We start from the raw sequence: 18,586 nt of genomic DNA on the forward strand, positions 1-18,586 counted from the left end.
CTATCTATCTATCTATCTATCTATCTATCTATCTATCTATCCATTTCCATTTCTCATTCTTTAGTGTCCAACCTGTCATACATGTCATCATATACCTAGTTTGGCCTAAGGCACTGCTACCTTTGCCTTGCGTTGCATCTAGAAGTATTCTTGTCACTTCTACTCAGTCCTCTCAGTGTCAACTTCTTCTGAGCCAACATCATTCCTTATATGATTTCCTGTACTTTGAGTGTCCATTTCCAAGTCTCCTTCTCCCCTTTCCTTTCAGCAGATACAAGTACTTGGTCGTCATGGTCTTGCCTTTTGGAAGCTCCTCCTGTCCACTGAGAGCCTGTCTCACCTTCCACAACATGGTTCTCCATTACACTTTTGTATTTTTAATCCTTCTCCCTACTGCCACAGGCACACCACCATCCTTACCCGCTACACTACCTTGTAGTCAGTAACTTCCTTCAAGTACATTGCTTGAATGCCAAATTCACCCATCACTTCTTCATCACTCCTGTTTCGTTCAACATCTGTATTACAATCTGGACGAATTCATGACTCTCTGTCTGGGATGCTCAGAAATACTTCGTCTAGTTCCTTCCAGAGTTTCTCTTTCATCTCTAGGTCACATCCTACCTGTGGGCCACAGCCACAAATTACATTATACATAACATTCTCAATGTTGAGATTTAGCTTCATCACTTAATCTGATACTCTTTTCACCTTAAAGATATTCTTAAATAAACCTCTCTCTAAAATAACCCCTACTCCATTTCTCTTCCCATCTACACCATGGTGAAATAATTGGAACCCACACCCTTTCAACCTGCTCTCTCAGAGACACAATATATAAACATTTGTCCTAATTATCATGTCAAGACACTTAGGAGCTTTTCCTGTCAGAGTCCCAACAATCTAAGTCCCCATATTCAATTATAGGTCTGTGCTTTCCTTACTTTCTGCCGATGAACCCAATTTCCACCTCCTTCATCTTGGACCCACTGTAGGTGAATTTCCACAGATGAGCTGTAGGTTAACAGAACCAGTGATAGATGTTGTGACTTGGGCCATGACTGATCTGGTACTGAATTCTTCAGATGAATGCTCATATTATCGGGGGGGGGGGGGGTCGGGGGGGGGGGGGGGGGGGGGCTCCAGTCTTCTGTCAGATGCCATTCCTGGTGCAACTCTCTCCATTTATCCAGGATTTTTCCAGCCTTGAGTTTGCACTGATTTGCTCCTCCCATCCCTTTTCCACATCGCGGAGGGGCTGCCTTCTGCTACAACCTGAGTAACCTTAAAACTAGTCAGGCATTGTAGAGGAAACATTTTTATAATTTTAAAAGATTATTTAACGAGGGGCCACTCTAAGTCTGGGCCTAGGCCACATGCATTCCATTTTCTGTTTATTTGTGCTGCTTTATTTGCTTCTTACTCGCTAGTCTGCACATTAAACCTTCTTCCTGTTTACATTCCTATAGCCAAAAAGAGAAGAAAGCGATGTCACATGTTATGTGGTGACACATTTTAGTAGGGTTCGATTTTTAATGGAGGCAACAAAAATATTGTGTACATAGAGAAAGCACCCTAATACAGTAGTTCATTTCATTTTCAGATGCCCGAGTTCCTGAACATTTGAGGAGTTTGTGGATTTTGCCCTCACAAGAATAAAGATAACAAAACACACACAAACCAACAGACATTGTGTTTAGAAGTGGCACTACATAAATCAAAAATGTATATGTATAAATGTATATATTTATATATAAATGTATATTACCTGTCTTCCTTTAGTACCAGGTTTACCAGAAGGACCATGTATGCCCTACAAAGGAGTATAAAGAAAGCAGAATATGTTCTTCAAAATGAATTAAGTCAATTATCAAACAAGAAGGCACCTTCTCTATGTTTTAATTCCTTCATAAATTTTTACACAACAGTGATATTCATTTTTCAAACAAGTTGTTCAACATGAATTGTAAATCCATACATTTTCTGTATCACTTATCCTCATTAGGGTCACAGACATGCTGTAGATAATTACAGCTACCTTCAGACGAGAGGCGGGGTACACCCTGAACTGGTTTCCAGCCAATTGCAGGGCACATTTAAACAAAATTGGTACTCAAATTCACATCTATGGGCCATTTTGATTCTTCAGTCAACCTACCATGCATGTTTTTGAGATGTGAGAGGAATCTTGAGTACCGGGAGAAAATCTACGCAGGCACGGGGAGAACATGCAAACTCCACACAGGTGAGAGCATGATTTGAACCCCGGTTACATTAAAAATGCATAAAATATTCACTCCTGGGTGAGAAAAAGACTTCCTTAAGACGCTAGCGTAATATGAATAATGGAAATTAATTCTAGGTTTACCAAGTGGAAATCTAAAGAGACCTAGAGAATTATTTTTAAGATCTAATGAGGTTGTAAAAAATAATATAATATTTTTTTTTTTAGATTTTAACTGATTCATTAAAATAATTTTTGTCATTTGCATTGATGTTCCACTCCTGCCTATGAGCTGTATATTTGTTACTGGTGTAAATCTTTGATGCATGGCAGAACTGCGTGGAGGCATCTTAGACCTACTGTTGGTGATTTTGTGGATTAGCAAAACCCAGCTCATCTAAAAGAGGAACGTCTACACTGTTGGGGATGTGATCAGTCACAGTCTCCTTTCCAATCAAAACGGCTCCTATCCATCCATTTTCTGAGCCGCTTATCCTCACAAGGGTCGCGGGAGTGCAGGAGCCTATCCCATCCATCTTCTGGCAGGAGGCAGGGTACGAACTGGTTGCCAGCCAATTGCAAAGCACATACAGAGAGACAACAGTTGCACTCACAATTACACCTAGGGATGATTTTAGCGTTTCTAAATAATGTATATTTTGGGGATGTGGGAGGAAACTGGAGTGCCCGGAGAAAACCTACGCAAGCACGGGGAGAATATGCAAACTCCACACAGGTGGAGCCGGGATATGAACCCTGGTCCTAAGAACTGTGAAGCCAACGCTCTAACCAGTTGCTACACCGTGCTAACATAATAATAATAAAACTAATGGGTCAGATAAATTGATTTCTACAACAAATTTGAGTACAATAAATTTGAGTACTGATGTCAAACTCAAGGCATGGGGGCCAAATCCGGTCTGCCACATGTTTTTATGTGACCCGCAAAGGAAAATCATCTGTTAATTTCCATGATTTTTATGAAATTTGTACAATAATTTGAAATTGTCATACATAAAAAATGATAACATTCAGATATAATGAGCATTTTATTGTTAACAAACATGAACAATCATTGAAAACCCATTATCCTTGATTTCTGATTCCAAAACTAGTTCATAAATGTGTGTAATAAAAAAATACAATGAAAAAAATTATGATTTTTTTATGGTCTCTCAGTCATAACGGCCCTTTGAGGGAAACCATAACTGCAATATGGCCCATGACAAAAATGAGTTTTTTCACCCCGGATGCCCAGGTGATTACATTCATGAATGGATTACATCTAACAGGTACCACACATCTATGGACCTCAAAATCTCTCTGCCTGAGCCTGATCAATTTCACCAAAATTGTCTTTGATAAGCAGTCTACCTACTGGTTTGGACTTGGACATGGCCCGCGTAGGCATAAGTATAGACTGATTTTCTGCCATTAAATTGTCACATGCGCAAGGCACATGTCAAAGGACACATCCTTGTTGGACCGGTACCCCGAGCTTGTTGCAGACTGATCTGCCAAACTGGCAAACACATGCAGCAAGCTTGCATTTGGATAAAAAAAAAGAAAAAAGATCAAGATGTGCCCGTTTTTGTACTCTGCTGTGAATGCACCAGCTATAAAACTAAACCCTCTGTCATTAAAAAAAAAAAAAAAACAATAAAAAGAGAAATACACAAGACAACGTTCCAATTGTTATTAAGAAACTAATTATCACTCACTTTTTCACCTTCCAGTCCTGGTGGCCCAGCTATGCCAGGGAGTCCAATGAAACCCTGGAAATTGTCAGATGACAATGTCATGTCACAAAACCTTCACAACATGATGAATATCTATCTATCTATCTATCTATCTATCTATCTCTATCTATCTATCTATCTATCTATCTATCTATCTATCTATCTATCTATCTATCTATCTATCTATCTATCTATCTATCTATCTATCTATCTATCTATCTATCTATCTATCTATCTATCTATCTATCTATCTATCTATCTATCTATCTATCCAAGGGTGCCATACAAGGGTATTCAGAACAGAATTTGCATGTCTGCATGACAGACGAAACAACAAATTATGTTTAACATGAATATAGATAGTTACGGTGACATGACACAGATGTCACGGTGTCACATGATCTCGCAAGCCAGCACCATTTTGTGGGACAAACTTTCCATTCGTATACCGCATCAGCCATTCTTTACGCTTATCTTCCCAGAATTAAGCTTACATCATAAACAATTTCGTTATTAAATATGTCAGACTTCTTCTTCTTTTCCTTGTCCCGTTCTCATGTAGCACAAATGTTAGTTCTGTTACGAAGACATATGCAGAAGGTTTAGATCAACAGTCTTTGGTAAGATACAAGTATAACCTTTGTTTGATTAACGGAATCAATCCATACAAGGCGAAGAAGGAGGAATTCTCAACGGATTCTGAAATTGTGTCGAATATCATGTATCCCGATATTGTGAATCATGTAGTGAGTATTGCAAGTGCCTACGCATAAAAGACATGAAACCTTAAAAATCTCGAGTCCTACAACTATTTTGTGAGTGGATGAATGAAAAATGTGCAGCATTGTTCTGTCAACGATCAAATTCTCTTCATTGCAAAAGGTTAGTATCTTGATTCTTAAGCCTAACAACCACATAATGATATAAAAAAAGAGATTTCTAAATCTTAATCTAAAGAAATCGACTCCACCTGTCTTATATAAGGCTAGATTCAATGTGCTTATTAATCAATATTATGTTCTATCAATCCTGAAACCCCCCTTTTAAAGCTGGCTGATGCTCGATATAATCATCCTTGACAAGTTGGTAACCATGATCATGATAATGTGACGGTAACAGTGCCTCCACATTGGCTCTAAGTGAAAATGTATTGCTATAGTATAATGAACTTCAATGGAAATTGTATCGGAAAGTTTTTTATAAATCATACTTTTAAACACTAAAGTAAAATGTTATTTAGTTTTTTACTATCACTGCTATTTTCTTTTCTATTGTAAAGAAATGCGCGATATCGTCGGCTAATTTTGTTTGTTCACTGAGCTGCGTTTGTTTGCCTCACAAAATGGCCGCCATGTCGACTGGCTAGGGTTCTGTGACATCACGTGAATATTATCTACAGTATCCAAGAAGGAGGAAATTGTTTTGCTTTGGTTAATTTGGAGCTCAATGCGTCCATCGGAAGAAATTCTTGGTCGATCGCGGGACGCGGCCAAAAAAAAAAAGACGTCAGCCAACGTTCCCTCTACACTGCGCACGTCCGCAATTGTGCACCCCTGATGCAGTCACTTCGCAGATATTCTGCGTTGCGCGCAAAAAAAAAATTAAATCCAAAGCAAATTCAAAGTTTAACATACAGCTATTCAGTTTGTGGCATTTTGCAATGTTATTCAATTAGTGAGGGATGACTGTTTATTACATCCAATGGCACAATTCACATATGTACTATAAAAAAAGAAGAAGCCACTGGTTTCTTTTAGGCGGCACACGTAACTTTCACTCGCAACGACCAGTGCTCCTTGACACTCTTTTTTTACTACTTTACCTTTCACCCGCACCTTGCTCTTAAAGACGTACACTCATAATTACAAATGTTACAATACTTATGTAGCACATCAATGTGTTTTATAATGACAGCGTCCACCACCGCTGCTTTAGTTAGGAACACATTCTGGGCAAAGTAGAGCAAAGACAAGCTAGACATGCTTATGTTTACTTCTGACATTTTTTTTTTCAACATGGAGAAAATTAGAAAAGAAATGCTGTTGTATTAAGACGCAATGACTGTCGGAATATGTGAATAATCGAAGAAAAAGGGGTTAAACTGGATGAGATTTTCTCTTTTCAGAGGGGGAAAGGTCTGGTCTGAAGCCAAAGTAGAAAGTGCACTGATGAGATGGTGTGTAATTTTGAAATTCCACCTTGGTACAGGCTGATCCAGAATGAAAGCACAGACAATACAGTATTTTAAATATAGGAGGCAACATAACATAAACCTTAAAACAGTTTGGGAGCATCATCATCATCATCGTCAATACCCCCCCCCCTCCCCATCGGCGGTAGCTGCGAGAGCCTGGCTGTTTGAAAAGGTTGTTAGGTCCTTTTATGCTCTTTTCCAATCTCATCTTTATCTTGTGATCTGGTGCCATTGCTGTTAAAGAAATCTTGAAGGGTGTTCAAGACACTGAACACCCACAACCAGACTGCAGCCGATGTTTCACAAACTAACTGCTTTCTGAAGCGAGACTGAAGGACTGACACTGTACTTTCCTTTCAGGAAATGAAGTATTCGGGGTTTCTGCGGACATAATATGAGGCACTACATAATATAAGCCGCTACTAATACTTACACGAATACCCTTGGGCCCCGGGTTACCTTCTGGGCCAGCAGCACCCTGCAACAACAGAAAGACTGGCAATGAGAACATTTTTGTATTTAGGGAGCACCCAAACAAATAATGAATCAAATCTGAACAATTTACAGTCTGTTGTGCAAAATAATTATAATATATAGAAAAAAAACTATTCAGGACTGATATAGAATAACTTTAAAAATTGTTTGGTTGCAAATTTATCAATCAATTTCTACACACGTTATAGTGTATAATGTTGCATTCTTGACTGGTTTACGGTAATTAGATAGCACATATCTTTCTTCCGAAGCTTACACTGTACATACAGTAGCTAAAAAAGTAGCATTCTTTTTGGTTGGCACTCTCTGGAGAGGACTATAGAAGTAAAAACACTGGATGAACAAAAAACATATTTTTGGGGTATTTTTCACTGCACCTGCCTGCCAGGGTAACCTGCAGACCCAGCTTCCCCAGGAAGTCCTGGTATGCCCTGTATCAGAGAACCACAGAAAGAGTGAGGTGATGAATGAACAGTGAACAGTGAATAAGTAGATTAGAAGGATGAATAAAGTGAAAGAGGAGAAATACAAAGTTAAACCACTGTTGCCAAAGCTGGAATAAATCAAGCACTGTTCATTCCAGACAGGCTCCAAAAGAAAAACCCATCTGTTAAGTGTTCCTTTCTACACTTCTTCAACCAACTTCTGTTGCTCTATAGTTTTTATCAACACCTTTTATTATTACTTAACCAAGTTTAATAATGGTTGGCACAAAAAAGTCTTCATCAAATCTACATTATCATTTAAAAAAATGATTCAAACTGCACCAATTTCAACTTTGACATTGTGTTTGAAATTGATAATTTAAAGAACGAGCTTAATACTACATTGAAGTATGTCTTGTACTATAGTTTTGGTTTAATTAACATAATAACAAATGGATGATTTAATACTTACTTGTTCTCCTGGCAGCCCGGGTGGTCCTGGATAGCCTCTTGGACCCTGGAGAATGGAATAAAACAAATATATTTTAACTGTATATTTTCCAAAATATTAATCGTGCTAACCCTCTACCTGTATGTCATCAACCAAAACTACATGAAGAAATGCTATATCGTTTATAGCAAACAGAAGTTTCATTAAGTGAAACATTTTATCCGGTAAAATGTGGATGCTATTTAAGCTTTTTTTTTTTGTGAAACGTCAGACAACACCAGATAAGACAAGTTACACATTGAAAAATAGGAGGCATTTAAAAATTATATATAGGGCTGCAGCTATCAATTGTATCCTGCTAAAGGTTCTTGTGAATAATTGAGAATTTGGATATATTGTATTTTTCCTCAGTTAAGAACCAAATACGAATGGACATGAAAATATTGGACATGTCACTCTTTTTAGTAATCAACTTATTTATTTCCAAAATTCACTTTGAGCACCAAACTAATATTTTCAGTACAGCAAAAAAATGAATATATTTCAGTTTAAGTTTAACATGTTTTTTTCTGAGCAACCTTAGCATTTCCTATACTGTAAGTACAAATAAAAAAAAAAAAAATCATTTAGATACTAATTCTAAGTGCTGCGAATGGTTTGCAACCAGTTGAGGGTGTAGCCTTGCGCTTGCCCATTGATAGCTGGGAGTGACTCCAGCACTCCCACGACCCTTGTGAGGAGAACCAGCTAAGAAAATTGAAGGATGGATGGATATTAATTTAAAAAAGGCTTAATGGATCCTGTCGAGCAACTTAACTTGAGCAGCTAACATGATAGAATGTGATATACGGTAATCCTTCAGTAGGTTTGTGGCTGTATGTTCATTAATTTTGACCAGTTTAACTGAACGAAAATGATGGAAAAAAAAATCTTACCTTGATTGGAAACACAAATAACACCTTAATACATTTTTTGTCACTTGCAATCTTTTCTCTCTTACAGTACTTGATGTTGGTAGGTAAAATGGTAGTACACTGGCCATAATATACAAGAACAGTGTGTGTGACTCTGTAACTTGATGTAACATGTTCAGTGTTTGTGTGACAACTCTTTACTACCATTAACAGGCAGCTACTGTAGCGTATATATGGTGCCAATAGTATTGGAATGTCATTAAAAGTGATTGAAAAGGGAGGTCGACAATGTCCTTCTTGTCGCTTCATTGAACTGGCGGAAACAAGAACATAGCAAACTTTCAAGCTGCTGTCGGCTACAAGACATGGCACCAGGGTCTTCAAGTTTTGTTTATGCAAGGTAGATGCCTCCCTCAATTGTTACTTTCAAAAATGAATGGAGCCGGAAGCTTCCTTGCAAATATTCACACTTTCCCTTTCATTCTCACCACCATCCTTTCTTTAGCAATCTTCTTATTCTCTTGTTTTTTTATGGTTTAAAAAATGTGATCAAGCACAATATTTTTTATACACAGCATTAAATGCTTACACAGGCTCGTTTTTCAGGACATCCAAATATACAATCAGAATTTTGGCTGCATGTCACATTTCATCTATGTAGCCTAATCTTCCTGGGATGCAGGAGCCAATCATGCTCAGGCGGGGCAAGTCTTGCCTCAGAAAGTCCACGTGAGTTAGCCTCTTTCATTCTTGTTGGTTTCTACATTCCACCCCATGATACCATGAACATAGCACTGCTAACGCTAGCTGAAAATGTAAAAACAAAATTGAGAAAAACACCCAGACTCACCCCATATTGTTCTAGGAGACTTTACAGTGAAGAAAATAAGTATTTGAACACCTTGTTATAACCTGCATAAAGACACCTGTCCACCCCACACAATCAGTAAGACTCAAACTTGGAACATGGACAAGACCAAAGAGCTGTTTAAAGACACCAGAGACAAAATCCTACAACTCCACATGGCTGGAAAGGGCTACAGAGAAATTGCCAAGCAGCTTGGAGAAAAAAGGTCCACTGTTGTAGCAATCATTAGAAAATGGAAGAAGCTAAACATGATGGTCAATCTCAACCAGACTGCAGCCCCATGCAAAATATCACCTCGTGGGGTCTCAATGATCCTTAGAAAGGTGAGGAATCAGCCTAGGACTACACGACAGGACTTGGTCAATGACCTGAAAAGAGCTGGGACCACCGTTTCCAAGGTGACTGTCGGTAATACATTAAGACGTCATGGTTTGAAATCGTGCATGGCATGGAAGGTTCCCCTGCTTAAACCAGCACATGTCAAGGCCCGTCTTAAGTTTGCCAATGACCATTTGGATGATTCAGAGAAGTCATGGGAGAATGTTTTGTGATCAGATGAGACCAAAAATTGAACTTTTTGGTCATAATTATAATGAACAATAATTCCACTAACTGTGTTTGCTGAAGCACACAGCCAGGAAAGGAGTAGGAAACCAAGGAGTGGCTCCATAAGAAGTATATCAAGGTTCTGACGTGGCTTAGCCAGTTTCCAGACCTAAACCCAATACAAAATCTTTGGAGGGAGCTGAAATTCCATGTTTCTCAGCGACAGCCCAGAAACCTGTCTGATCTAGAGAAGATCTGTGTGGAGGAGTGGACCAAAATCCCCCCTGAAGTGTGTGCAAACCTGGTGAACATCTACAGGAAACTTTTGATCTCTTTTATTGCTAACAAAGGCTACTGTACCAAATATTAACACTGGTTTTCTCCGGTGTTCAAATACTTATTTGCAGTTGTATCACAGAAATAAATCCATCCATCCATTTTCTTATCCGCTCATCCTAACATGGGTCGCGGGGAGTGCTAGAGCCTATCCCAGCTGCCAACGGGCAGGAGGCAGGGTACACCCTGAACTGGTTTCCAGCCAATCGCAGGGCACATTGAGACAAACAGACGCACTAGCAATCACACCGAGGGGCAATTTAGAGTGTCCAATTAATGCTGCATGTTTTTTGGAATGTGGAAGGAAACCCACGCAGGCACGGGGAGAACATGCAAACTCCACACAAGCAGGATTGAACTGGGACCTCAGACTGTGAGGCCAACGCTTTAGCAACTGATCCACTGTGCCGCCCCATAAATAAATCATTAAAAAAAATCATACATTGTGATTTCTGGATTTTTCTTTTTAGATGATCTTTCTCACAGGGGACATGCACCTACAAGGAAAATTTCAGAACCCTCCATAAATTCTAAGTGGGAGAACTTGCAATATAGCAGGGTGTTCAAATACTTATTTTCTTCACTGTAGACTGTCCAACCAGGGAAAATAACTCTTAGATCACTGCTATACCACAGTAAATAATGCATACCACACCATTCCCCGCACCGCCCAAGGTTCCTCCGACCACTGCTTAATTCACTTCAAATCTACACACGGACAAGTACTTAATGCACAAAGCAAACAAAAAAAAGGATGCCAATGACTCCAAATCAGTTCAGCATGCATTACAATCGCTAACCAATTACAAGCGAGGATCTCCGAGAGCGGAGAACAACAGTAGGCTCACTGACGATCTGAACAGCTTTTACTGCAGATTTAAAAAGGGCACTTTTACTTCACATACCCACATAGTTGCACCACCGACCACTCCAACACTTCCAACTTTTGAGGTTATCATCTACGAACAGGAAATGAGATGCACCTTTAAAAAAAAAATATTAACAAAGCAGTGCACCCTGACCTTCAGACCGCATCCTGCCTCTAAGTCTGTGCAGACCAACTTTCTCCAGTCTTCATAAAGATATTCAGCAGGTCTCTGGAACTGTGAGAAGTACCTAGCTTCAAATGATCAACCATTATCTCGGTCCCCAAGAAACCTTCAATTTTGAGTCTGAATCACTACAGGCCTGTTGCTTTGACATATGTGGTCTGAAGACCTTGGAAGGCCGTGTGATGGAGCACCTCAAGATGGTCACAGGTCCCCAGCTGGACCAATTGCAATTTGTCTACCAAGCAAACAGGTCTGTGGATAATGTAGTGAGGTGAGGCTCGGGGACACCACCTCATCCACATGCACCATCACCACCGCAGCACCCCAAGGTTGTGTCCTCTCCCTGCTGATCTTCTCGCTCTACACAAACAAATGCACCTCAACGCACCCATCTGTTAAACTCCCAAAGTTTTCAGATGATGCCATAGTCCTCTACCTCATCAACGACAGTGATGAGTTTGCGTTCCAACAGGAAGTTGAGAGGCTAGACTTTTGGTGTGGCTGACACAACCTGGAGAATGCTATTTCAGCTCCTCCCCTAGGATAAGCGCTTGCAAACAATGCAAACCAAAACTATCAGGCATTCCAACAGCTTCTTCCCTTTTGCAATTAAATTATTGAACAGCTAACGTACAATTCAACTGCAACATGCTGACAATTTTCTGCCTTGAGTTTGTGTTCACATTCTGCTGCGGCAATTAGTATTATATATGATAGATTATTCATGCACTCACTGTGTAGTCTGACCATTCCGCACCATCTGCACATCTGTTGTTGATCAATATTAGCCTCTTGTACCTGAGTAGCATCTGCACCATTGAGGAGTATCTGCGACATTTGCACAATCGACATGGTCCCAGACTATCGCTTTAAATAGCATACACTCCTTGAAATCTTGACACACTTCGCACAATAGTCATTGCACTGGACTATCGCTCTATTGGGCATTCAAACTGCTTAAAGTGCTAGAAGACTCTACATGCTTTGCACAAGTGTGAGTTAAATTTATTTAATGTTTAATGTCAATTGACTGTATGTCTGCTGTCATACTCAACTTGTATGTCATACTAGGGCGTCTCCATCTACAGGAAACCAATACCTGTGTGATATTTACATACTGAGCCAATAAAGCTAGTTCTGATTCTGATCTGACTCCGGTTTTGTTTTTGTATTTTTTTGAATTGTTGAATGATTTCACGGTTTGTTTTTGTGTTTTATGAAATGTTAAAGCGTTTCATATGTTGTTTTGTTTTTTCTGAAATCAATGTGCTGCAATGCATATGTATGTTTGTATGTATATGTGTAATCTCCTGCACTTACAGGCCACCATAAATCCCCCCCCCCCCCCTTCCTCCTTGTCCATGACTTAAAGCCACTTTATACTTCAGCGGTCCTGCGGTCAACAATTCCTGCATTGCATCACGTGACCTATGCATTGCCCCGCACAGCTCCTCTGTGTACTTTGTGCAAAGCCTGCCGCATACATGTTCAAAAATTTGCGATGCAGGAAAGTCGCAGAACTCATCTCTTGTGATTTGCCCGTTTTAGTCACATGCTGTGATGACATACTCACTGTTCCTACCGGCTCCACATGCCACCCATGTCACTGCCTTCTCGATCGATTTTGCAGCATAATTAAACGTATCTGATCATTTATATTAACACAGTAAACCACTAAATAAATACTATATATTTTACTATAAACCCCAAATGCACAGATGCTAATGCTAGACTTGAATTTGGTCTTTAATTCCAACCTTTTACTTGCGATCCCGCAGGCCTGGGATGCTATGGTAGCTCATGCTTGTGACAGACACCTGGACCTCTAGCAGAGTGGGTGTCATTCCTCTTTCAGATGATGTTTGACCTTCATCTAAAAGCTTAGTAGGTCTTAGGAAGACCACAATAATTAATTTATGAAAGACAATGGTAAAATTAAAATGTTGTATATGCCAGCACAGCATCCAAAAACTCGATGTAGCGAATGTGTTAGATTAAGGGATAGAAGTCGTGGAAATTATACATCAATATTACCTCTAACTAATTCATTACATTTGAGAATAGATTGAATCTTACCTGCAAACCTGGAAATCCTTCCGAACCAACAAGACCTGGTGGACCTTTATCACCCTTTTGGAACAAATATAAAAATAACGTGTCACTTTCAAAATCATTACAATATTTAAGAACTACATATCAGAGTGAATCAAAAGTGCATTGATGTCAGAAAACCCCGCTTCAACATACCACACATATGATTGGAATTTTACATAGCTTTCTGATAAACTGAGACAGTACTGATTTTAAGTCTTGGGGTTGGAGGAGTCAAGACTTAAATTATGGGAAGAAGAATAATCTATTGGAAGCATTGGAAAGTCACTGTGGGTGCTTAATTAAATGAAGACGTGAAGCTGTGTTGCACTGGAAAATATATAAATATTGAGAAAAGAAGACAGATGACATGACAAAAGGGAGAGTACAGAGGAAAAAAAAAAGAAGCCTTCTCACAGCCACAGAAAAGAAGAGTCTAGACAGTGAGCAATGGCAGATTCCTTACCCTTTGTCCTGGTGAAGCTTGACCTGGAGATAGCCCTGGGTCTCCCTTTGCACCCTACAATGACATAGTCAAAGGTTATGGTTGCCAAAATGTGTTTAAGAGCCACTGAAGGGAAGCTAGTCTATTTTTGTAAATCAAAGTCATCTTGACCAAAAATCTGATGCTGTTTTTAATATTGTGGTCATCACATCCATATTTCCAGAATGTGCATTTCTGACATCAGTCTCACAGTCACAGAGCTAGTAATAGATCAAAATGAGGGTTTTCAATTAAAACCTCTCTGACAGAGTAAATCAGAACTAAATTATTCCAGAATTAGAAGATATTTTGAACGTTGTTGTACTGGATCTGTGCGAGTGCAGGTGTCCCTAATATTGCGGCCATATGTGTATGTTCTCTCGCAAACCATGGCTTTAGCTTTCCCATCTGCCCACTTCCTACCGCATGAGTCATCATGTTGTGGAAATAATTACATGCACGTTAGAAACTGCACATAGAGTACAAAAATTGTCCCAACTACGATGAAATTTACAATGATGAATTAAATTTAACTTATAGTAATTCTTTACTCAGCTGTTTCTGACATGAATGTTGAGAATTTCAGCTTGCTCAGATTTGTTTAAACCACATTTGACACCTCACCACCTATTTGCCTGATTACCTTCAACCATGCTATTCTCATATTTTTGGCTAACAGCAAGAGAAGCATACAAAAGTGTGGGTAGAAAATTTTCGGCACATCGTACAGGCTGAGTTTAGAAGAGTTTAGAGTTTTGAAGAATCCAATCTTAAGTCATCCGAGCACGTCATGAAAACATTTAAAATGGTACTTAAAACATGTGAGCAACAATAAACTTCAAAGACCTCTTCCATTTTTCGACCAGATACATTTTCTTGCTTTGGGGCACAGCCACAATCCCTCGTTCCGCCCCCAGACAGGGGAGTTCAGATCAGAGAATGTATCACAAACGACTGGGGCATTAGAATACCAGATATTGGCTGTGTATCCAAATACAGATGGCAGCACAACGTTCCATGGAAAAATGTGGTGGCGAAGAAACAAAAACAATTAATGTCACAGGGATATAAACAATGTGGATGAGAAGGTGCCACAATCACCCCAACCTACTGGGTTGCATCAATGTGCCATTTAGAGTACATCTGGTATCGCAGATGGAACTACTACAATGAAGAAAATAAGTATTTGAACACCCTGCTATATTGCAAGTTCTCTCACTGAGAAATCATGGAAGGGTCTGAAATTTTCATCATCGCGCATGTCCACTGTGCGAGAGATAATCTAAAAACAAAAATCCAGAAATCACAATGTATGATTTTTCAACGATTTATTTGTGTGATAGCTCCAAATAAGTATTTGAACACCTGAGAAAACCAATGTTAACGTTTGGTACAATAGCTTTTGTTTGCAATTACAGAGGTCAAAGGTTTCTTGTGGTTGTTCACCAGGTTTACACACTGCAGGAGGGTTTTTGGCCCACTCCTCCACACAGATCATCTCTAGATGAGACAGTTTTCTGGGCTGTGGCTGAGAAACATGGAATTTTAGCTCCCTCCAAAGATTTTCTATAGGGTTTAGGTCTGGAGACTGGCTAGGCTATGCCAGAACCTAGATATGCTTCTTACGGAGCCACTCCTTGGTTTTCCTGGCTGTGTGCTTCGGGTCATTGTCATGTTGAAAGACCCAGCCAGGACCCATCTTCAAGGCTCTGACTGAGGGAAAGAGGTTGTTCCCCAAAATCTCACAATACATGGTCGCGGACATCCTGTCCTTAATACAGTGCAGTCCTCCTGTCCCATGTGCAGAAAAACACCCCCAAAGCATGATGGTACCACCCCCATGCTTCATAGTAGGGATGCTGTTCTTGTGATGGAACTCATCATTCATCTTCTTCCAAACGCAGTTAGTGGAACTATGACCAAAAAGTTCAATTTTGGTCTCCATTGACCACAAAACCTTCCCCCATGACTCCTCTGTATCATCCAAATGGTCATAGGAAAACTTAAGACAAGCCTTGACATGTGCTGGTTTAAGCAGGGGAACCTTCCGTGCCATGCATGATTTCAAACCATGACGTCTTAGTGTATTACCAACAGTCACCTTGGAAATGGTGGTCCCAGCTCTTTTCAGGTCATTGACCAAGTCCTGTGAGTGTCGTCCTGGGCTCACCTTTCTAAGGATCATTGAGACCCCATGAGGTGATATCTTGCGTCCACTCCAATTGAGATTGACCGTCATGTTTAGGTTCTTCCCTTTTCTATTGATTGTTCCAACAGTGGACCTTTTTTCACCAAGCTCCTTGGCAATTTCTCCGTAGCCCTTTCCAGCCGTGCGGAGTCATAACATTTTGTTTCTGGTGTCTTTGGACAGCTCTTTGGTCTTGGCCATGTGTCAAGTTTGAGTCTTACTGATTGTATGGGGTGGACAGGTGTTTTTATGCCGCTAATGACCTCACGCAGGTGCATCTGATTCAGGATAATACATGGAGTGGAGGAGGACTTTCAAAAGCGGACTAACAGGTCTTTGAGGGTCAGAATTCTAGCTGATAGACAGGTGTTCAAATACTTATTTGCAGCTGCATCACACAAATAAATCATTAAAAAAAATCATATATTGTGATTTCTGGATTTTTGTTTTTAGATCATCTCTCTCACTGTGGACATGCACCTATGATGAAAATTGATTTCTAACTGGGAGAACTTGCAATTTAGCAGGGTGTTCAAATACTTATTTTCTTCACTGTACTTTGAATGTATTTTATTTGGTGATGACGATGAGCGATGTCTGCTACACTTGAAGTGCAAATATGCTGCCTCATTATCACGCCTCTTGTCAACGTCTCTGGTGGCTGGTTTTAATTGTTTACAAACACTGTGAGGCACAAAGACTCTGCTGTATTTTAAATGGAATGTCTTCGTTGCAGTAACTGTTTCCATTTAGTAAAATACTGTCATCAGCCTAAAGCCCATGGATAATTGCATGACCACACTACAACGTCTTCTCAGGAGCTCCAGTGGTATAGGTCCTTTAAACTAATCAACAAATTAAGATTGGCTGTAAAGCTATGGCTGCAAAAGATCTTGTCTTAAAAATCATCAATGTTGCTATTTTATTGTGCTTTGTCCTGCTACTGGCTGATTAGGAGTCCAAGTCAGCTCAGGTCTCAGTCTCTAGCCCAAAGCCAGATTGAATAAATTCCCAGGTTTTCATGGATCTTTCTGCATTTGGCAAACACTTGGTACCCAACCCTCCATATAGAAAAATGAGCTTAATGGCAATTAAGTGCTAGCTTGATCACTCATATTACATATTTTCTTAATGTGTGTGTAACTGTCTAAATAAGAGTGCCCAAGGTGATGAGCATAAAAGTTAAAAAAAAAACTCTTTTTCAAAAAAGCTGTACAAAAAATGGATGCAAATCAGCAACTGAAAATGCCTGTCCATATAATTAATTCACACTCAGTCGACTGGCTTTCATTGTGCCTAATTTTAGGGAAAAAATATCAGTACATTTGTATGCATTCAGAATTTCCAGATGTATATTGCCGTGTCCCATTGGTGAAGCAACTCCAGTGTATTATGGGAGGGAAAAGGATTCCCCCCGTTTGAGTATACTGTATGCAGTATTTGGACACATTGTGGATCACGTTACTGAAGTGTGCATATTGTTGTGTTCAATTTTTCTACTGACTTACAGATACACCATATGGTAGTGTAGATTATGTGTTGAAAGGAGACATGCTCCTGTCATTTTACATTCACTAGCAGCCTTACAGTAAATACTGTTAATACTGTTATTCTGGCTCTTACTACATGCCTTCTGCAATTTGTCTTCATAATCATAAAAATCACAACCTAAATATTAATTCCTCATTTGAAAACTGACTACTTATCACACTTATGTGAAGTGATCCTCTATGGTCCAAAGTACATGACACTATATTTAATGAATAAACATAATTACATTCAGACAGTTAACAGCCTGGTCAAGAAATTTACTCAGTTGATTGACATCAAAGATGATGTCAAACACCTCCTCAGGCTGTTGCAACATCCTGTAATTTGTCAGTTAATGACTTTGCTCTCCTCTCTAAATGTTGATTGACAGGTCACTCTGTGAAATGTTGGTGAACGTCCCCTAGTAACACTTTCATGTGATGATAAAAAAAAAGTTCTCATTATTCCCATCATGTATGTAGAAAGCTATTATTTGCACAAGGAACAAAATTTTAAAAACTACTCTATTTAATTACACTTGTATTGCAAAATTGATGAAGAGGTGGCCTGATTTGGAGGAAACCAATCTGTCTCACTCCAGGTACCAAGCAGAAGACTGTCCATTCATATAAAAAACAACAATTGACCACAATAAGAAGTGGCCACTCACCTTGGGTCCTGGAGGTCCTACTATTCCTGGCTTTCCTGGTGAACCATTGGGACCCTGAAACAGTTAGAGAGAGAACATGGTAAACACACTCAATTTTATATTTAGTGACAGATAACAGCAAAGTATTGATTCATTAATGAATATTAGCTGCTTCATGAAGGGGTTTACGGTCATGATACCCTGACAACGCCCAATCTAGTCAGATCTCGGAAGTTAAGCGGGTTTGACCCTGGTTAGTACTCGGATGGGAGACCGCCTGGGAATACCAGGTGCTGCTTCTCTCTCCAGCTAAAATGCAGAGGGGTTGCATCAGGAAGGGCATCCGGCGTAAAACTTTGCCAAACAAATGCGCGTTCATCTGAGATGACACGATGTGGTG

The 18,586-nt window shown here is 39.6% G+C and overlaps 1 protein-coding gene across 2 annotated transcripts in view; it reads right to left on the bottom strand.

Moving 5' to 3' along the window:
- Positions 1 to 18,586, bottom strand: part of LOC133503855 (collagen alpha-1(XXIV) chain) — a 145,335-nt gene that overhangs the window by 87,742 nt on the left and 39,007 nt on the right. For both annotated transcript variants that reach the window (XM_061825822.1, XM_061825821.1), the window contains exons 5-12: positions 18,208 to 18,261; positions 13,802 to 13,855; positions 13,321 to 13,374; positions 7,550 to 7,594; positions 7,030 to 7,083; positions 6,591 to 6,635; positions 3,946 to 3,999; positions 1,769 to 1,813 (exon numbers count right to left, since the gene is read on the bottom strand). In XM_061825822.1, the coding sequence (XP_061681806.1) occupies positions 1,769 to 1,813; positions 3,946 to 3,999; positions 6,591 to 6,635; positions 7,030 to 7,083; positions 7,550 to 7,594; positions 13,321 to 13,374; positions 13,802 to 13,855; positions 18,208 to 18,261 (405 nt within the window). The remainder of the gene's footprint in view (positions 1 to 1,768; positions 1,814 to 3,945; positions 4,000 to 6,590; positions 6,636 to 7,029; positions 7,084 to 7,549; positions 7,595 to 13,320; positions 13,375 to 13,801; positions 13,856 to 18,207; positions 18,262 to 18,586) is intronic.

The sequence above is a fragment of the Syngnathoides biaculeatus genome, chromosome 7, assembly GCF_019802595.1.
Source record: "Syngnathoides biaculeatus isolate LvHL_M chromosome 7, ASM1980259v1, whole genome shotgun sequence".
Lineage (NCBI taxonomy): Eukaryota > Metazoa > Chordata > Actinopteri > Syngnathiformes > Syngnathidae > Syngnathoides > Syngnathoides biaculeatus.